This window comes from Cynoglossus semilaevis, chromosome 4 (assembly GCF_000523025.1).
Source record: "Cynoglossus semilaevis isolate Cse_v1.0 chromosome 4, Cse_v1.0, whole genome shotgun sequence".
Lineage (NCBI taxonomy): Eukaryota > Metazoa > Chordata > Actinopteri > Pleuronectiformes > Cynoglossidae > Cynoglossus > Cynoglossus semilaevis.
This window is the reverse complement of record NC_024310.1, coordinates 14,839,922-14,845,591: the sequence shown is the minus strand read 5'-3', so window position 1 is coordinate 14,845,591 and position 5,670 is coordinate 14,839,922. Positions and strand designations below refer to the sequence as shown.

At 38.4% G+C, this 5,670-nt stretch overlaps 1 protein-coding gene across 2 annotated transcripts in view; it reads left to right on the top strand.

Annotated features, from left to right (window-relative positions):
* The first annotated feature begins 4,922 nt into the window (after positions 1 to 4,922).
* The window catches only part of jam3a (junctional adhesion molecule 3a), a 15,570-nt gene continuing 14,822 nt past the window's right edge, over positions 4,923 to 5,670 (top strand). The window contains exon 1 of one of the 2 annotated variants that reach the window (XR_003049620.1): positions 4,923 to 5,273. Coding sequence is in view for 1 of the 2 variants with exons in the window: in XM_008309493.3 (XP_008307715.1) it covers positions 5,177 to 5,273 (97 nt within the window). In the remaining variant the exon portion in view is untranslated. The remainder of the gene's footprint in view (positions 5,274 to 5,670) is intronic. The other variant, XM_008309493.3, reaches the window with a different exon arrangement.

Sequence of the window (5,670 nt, the reverse complement as noted above, 5' to 3'; positions counted from 1 at the left end):
CTGTGTGTGGAGCACTCTCTCTCTCCCCCTCCCCCCCTCTCCCTCTCTCTCTCTCTCTCTCTCTCTCTCTCTCATTGCCTTGCCAGCTTCATCCAATACATCAGGTTTAAGTGCTTTTCTTACCAGGATGAGGATTTTTAATCCCGCACTTCTGAACATGCTGGCTGTAGATGGTAAACCTTCACTCTTCTTATTTGCAGCCAGAAACTGAACTATTGAATCATTAACAAATATGTAATATATGAAGTACTCATACATTATTTTAAAAAAAAGACAATGAGTCATGAGTCAGTCTACACTGCGCATAGCTGGGTTTAAAGCTCTTCCAATCATATATGTGTGCGTATATAGATATATAAATTGCTAATTTAATTGCTACCATTAACAGACAAAGTCTAGTGTGTGTGGGGGGGGTTGCAGCACAAAAGCCTGCAAGAAGTAAGTTACCCTAAAAGATGTGGAAGTGGCTCATGCCCTTTTTTTCCATTTATGAATTAGTATTGATACTTTGTAAACTCAATCGATACTTAATCAATACTCCCACCACTACTGTTTGGAGGATTTTCTAACCTTGCCCTGTTTTTGGGGTGTTGTTTCCTACTGGATTGAACAGGTTAACTATGAAAATGATGAACGATGAAAAACTCCAGCATCCGCAACTCATATTTGCTGAGCTTTTAGGAGTAGTGATTTGGAATTGGATTATACTGCAAAAAAAAACTTAAATTGTAAAAAAAAATTGTCATAAAATACAACTTATTGTTATAAATAATAATGATAATAATAATAATTATTATTATTATCATCATTATCATTATTATCATCACAAAACAGTCTCTATTTCCTTTTTCTGTATGCTCCCCTCTTTTGATGTGTTTCAAAACATGATTCTTGCACATACAGTATGATCTCAACCACCACCACGTCTTATTCACACTCCTTTCTACATGCACAAGCACTGAGAATTGTGAAGGTATCCGCTTGTGTGCCTCTGGCTGCTGCACACCAGCTGCTACTGCTCCTGCAAAAATACTGCCTCTATCCACTGTCTCTGCTGCTGCTGCTGCTGCTGCTGCTGCTGCTGCTGCTGCTGCTGTTGCTGCTGTGTCCCAGGACCACATTTTACAAATCTTGTTATTTTCAGCAGTTTTTGTCTCATTTGCGTTGCAGTGTCTGTCTATCCCCTACCTCCTATGTTTCTTTTTTAATGACTGTCAAATCCTGTCCACAGTCTCAGACCATATTAAAACTGACTAATAGAATGTAGCATTTTCAATGTAGATCTTTAAAGATGGAGTCCGCAGTAATCTGGTATTTATTTTGGTATTCTATAGAGGATGTAGCCCCCCTTTATTCTCTGCAGAAGTCAGTGAGAGATGGCATATTAAACATTTTAAAAAGAAAGATAAAAGTAATACATATTTCAAAAGGCTCCCTCTAAACAGTATTCACAGATGGTAGTCAGATGATACCTCGCCTGTTTTAATTATAACAGTGGCAGTCAGTGTTGCTTTATACACATCACCCAGAAGGTGTCAGGTTGTGATTAAGGAATATAAAGACCCTAGCATATAATTCACACTCTATTTATGCTTGTTAAACTAAAACACACCAGGGTAGCACTTTCTTTCCTTTGAGGCTAAAACAATTGCACAAACCTGGTTTAATTGGGCCTTTGTGAAGTTGCTCTTCTTTCAGAGCTCCTTAGTCACATCACGCCAACACAAAACGTTCTTATCTGTAACAGAAACTTAGTTTGAGTCCAAAGGTTCTGGCTGCACTTTTTGGCTCTACTTCAAAATACCAGACTAAAAGCGTCTACCTACTGTACATTGAAAAAGAGATGGGTTTAAAATATCGATTCATCGATGAATTGAAAATCCTTTCTCCCAATTCAATATCGATTCAGCAATTTTCAGAATAGATTCAAGCCCCTTGTTTTGAAGGACGGCTTAAGTTCAGTAGAGAACACTGCCCCCTGCTGTCTGAGAGGGGCACCTACAGAGTCACTCGGTGCAGCTGCAAGGATCTTGCTGCTACGATGTTACTTGGCGATGAGTTGGTCCAGCAGTGTTAGTGGTAGTTAAAATTGCTGTGTTTATATAAGAGTTGCTGTGCCTGGTTGTATTACTTATTACTGTTATTGTTAAAATAAAGTTTCTGGAGACTTGTCTGGAAATGCACTCACTATCATGGTTGAGGTTGTATCTCGATAGTCTGGATTGGCCAATCCCAGTCATTGTTTTCACTCCATAAATGCTGAACTTTGGACTTTACCCTGCCTGTATCCACTGATGCACTGGTGTCGTTTGTGCTTCAAAGACAAAACCAGGCGTGGGCAAATTTTTTGACTTGCAGGGGGTTAGGTCAGGAGCAGATAGATGGAGCGTTCATGTGAACGTGCAAAACATGTAAAAGTCATGCATAAAGGGTAAAATTCTTTTAGCCTTTTCTACACAATTTAATGGATAAATGCAGGTATTGAAGCGAAAAAGCAGAAATATAATGATAATGTAAATTAATAATATAAAATGGACAAGTTTGGCGGGCCGCATTAAGATGTCAAACAGGCCACATGCGGCCCCCGGGGCGTAGTTAGCCCATGTCTGGATTAAACACACATAACCCATACGCTCCATCCTTTTGTCTAGGCGCAGTGGAGACGTCAGCCGCGTCACTGAGCTCTGGCCCAAAAGCTTCCAGACTTGCATGTTTTAGTGACAGAGAAATGTGGATGTGTACAGTACATTTAGGGCCTTGCCCAATATCAGTCAGTCAGTGAGCAGCTGACAAACCAGCTGCCTGTAACGGGATGCACTGAACAGATGCACTTCTGTTTATGGTGTGTTATATGCTCCCACACTTCCAGTCACCAGTTAGTGTTGAATGATTATCTCGCAATACTGAACATGTCCATATGGTATGTGCTCAGCTGATACTGAAGTATTTACAATAGTGTGTTGTGTCTTTCCTATATTAACAATGAAAACAAAAATCAAGTTTTAATGCTTGATGATTTTACAAGACTACAAAAAGATAGGTAGGTCATATGAGACCTTGAGGAAATTAGGTGCAGATATAGTCCAGCAAAGATTTGTTCTCAGCATGTGGCAATGTCAGAAGAAGTTCAAAAGTAGGCGTATGAGCACTTAGTAGTAAGTACAAATTCAGGAAAAGACAAATCACCAAATCCAGCAAGGACCTGAGTCAGCATCTAGTAGCATCAGAAGAACTCCAACAGATCAAGATCTTTAGCAAAGATTGATTACTTGATTGAGTATGTTCTGGAAATGAATTATTGCTAAGTTGAAATGTGATATTCTTTACACACAAACATAATCACAGAGTTGACAAGCACACAGAGTTTGAACATTGTTGAACATTAACACACATTACTGTTTTAGATTGTTTCCTCTTATTGGTGCATATTTTCTGTATGGCTCTAAAAATCTGCTGTAATCAAAGCTACACCAAGAATGTGGTGATTCACAGTCAGACGGCCTCAATGATAGGTGATGATGTGATGCTGTGCAATTAACACTGTGGTATTAATAGCCTCCACAAGTGAACTGCATGATAACAAGATACAGAGGAGGTGGAGGGGGATTTCTTTTTTTAGAAATTGATGACTTCAGTGTGATGAGGGAAAAAGCAGTCATCATTATATTTGGGGGTTGGTGTAAATTTAATTAATTTTAATTAATGGACAGAAATACTTCTGGACAGAAGTGAGAAACCATGGAAATTGTGCATGTTACATTCCAGTAAAAAAAAAAAATTCTTGTCAGCAGTGAGGTTGCCCTCCAAGGGCTGGTTCTAACTGGAAGACTGTATAGACTACTCTATCACATATTCATAAATATTTCTTCAATTGATTATTATTTATTCAAGTTACATTGTACATTGTGCCGTGTAATAAAAAAACACATTTTAATGTGTTTAGATTTAGCAATAGTTATGTTATATATGACCTCTTCTCATTAATATTTTGGCCTACTGCTGACTTAAAGGTGTTTCTTTTTATCTAGCACTTCTTTTTTGAAATCTTTCAGATCCTTGGACTTTGTGCCTTATGACAGACAAGAATATATTTGAAATATTATGCCCTGAATAGCAAAAATATGTTAATTACATGTAATCTAGTGCAATTACTAAGGGACTAGGAAGTAGTAAAATACAGTCTCAGGTAAATTAGTAAAATTTACCTGAAATAATTAAATAGTATTAAAAAGTATTAACTAAAATACACAAAACCCTTTAAGAAAAACAATATTTAATCATTCAATTAATTCGTTTATTTAAAAAATCACCAAATAAAATACAATTTTTAAATTTAAACTGAAAATTAATCTAAATCGGATTAATTTGACGTTCTAGTTTGGTGTGACTATGTGAAGATATACACTGCCCTCTGTCGGTTATTTGATAAAAACACAGTCTATCGTCAGCAAAAGATGTGTTTGGTGTTTGTCCAGGTATCCGGGCATGTTCAGGGAATTTAGTTTTCAATTTTTACACGTAAAACTCTAAGACTCTGGAAGTACTGTATATAGTTCCATTTTTGTAATATGTTAGAAAGGTACAGATATGGACACGTATTTACTTTGGCAAATATCTATTGGCAGACGTCTACCCTTTTTAACGTAGACTTACTGTCAGCAAACAAACAACAAAAGAAAAAAAACTGGCATTACACTGGATGCGTTTGACTGTTGTAACGTAACTTTATTGGGCGGCGGGTACGGGGGACCTATTATTCGGTCTGTTTCCCGCCAAACTGTGTCTAAGTCAGTCTATCTTTTTGCGTTTGTTCCATCTTTGCGTGTCTTCCTCTGAAACTGATGAAGTTCCTCAGTTGAGGAACGAGACGTATTTCAAGCTCCAAGAAGAAGAAGAAGAAGAAGAAGAAGAAGAAGAAGTCCTGTTGCTTGCAACTTAACTCTATTGGTCTTCCTCTGTCGTTGTGAGCCGGTCTCGACCGCGAGATGGCGTCCAGGAGATCGATTTGCCCTGTCTCCTGTAAGACAAAGCTGAGGAGGAACTCATCCTTTCTGTTCGGCTCCTGTTTCTATAGTAACCGATAGTCGGCAACATCCATCCACCAGTGGGTCCAGCCTTCACGTCTCCCTCCTCCTCCCACCACCCTCTTCCTCCCCACGGTCAATGCCCAGCGAAGATGCAGCTGCAGCTGCTGCTTCTCACATTTAAACAGTCAGCGACTAAGATGGCGACGCCGCGGCTCCTGCTTTTTTTCTTTTTCTACATCAGCTCTGGTATGTTTATATGATGTATTTAATTATAAATATATTTGTTTTATCCTTGAATTAATTCACCAGGGCAATTTTGAATAATTGCCACGTTTATCTCAACGCGGTTGCCGTGAAGTTATCCAGTCAAATATGATGACCACATTGACAACACTTTACGTTAACGTTCAGCAGATTGGACGTGAATTTTGCGTGTAGGGCTTTTTTGTGTTAAATAGCGAAATTGAAAGACCTCTGTGTCAACGTTAATATCAGTACAACGTGCTGTCATGTCCTCATATTTAAAGCATTTTGTGATGATATTCACATTGAATTTTGGGCCAGAAATTTCGAGAGAAAAAATTCGACGAACGTAGTAAAACCACGGTGCATAGCAAAAGAAAGAAGGAAAAAGTTAGTTTCA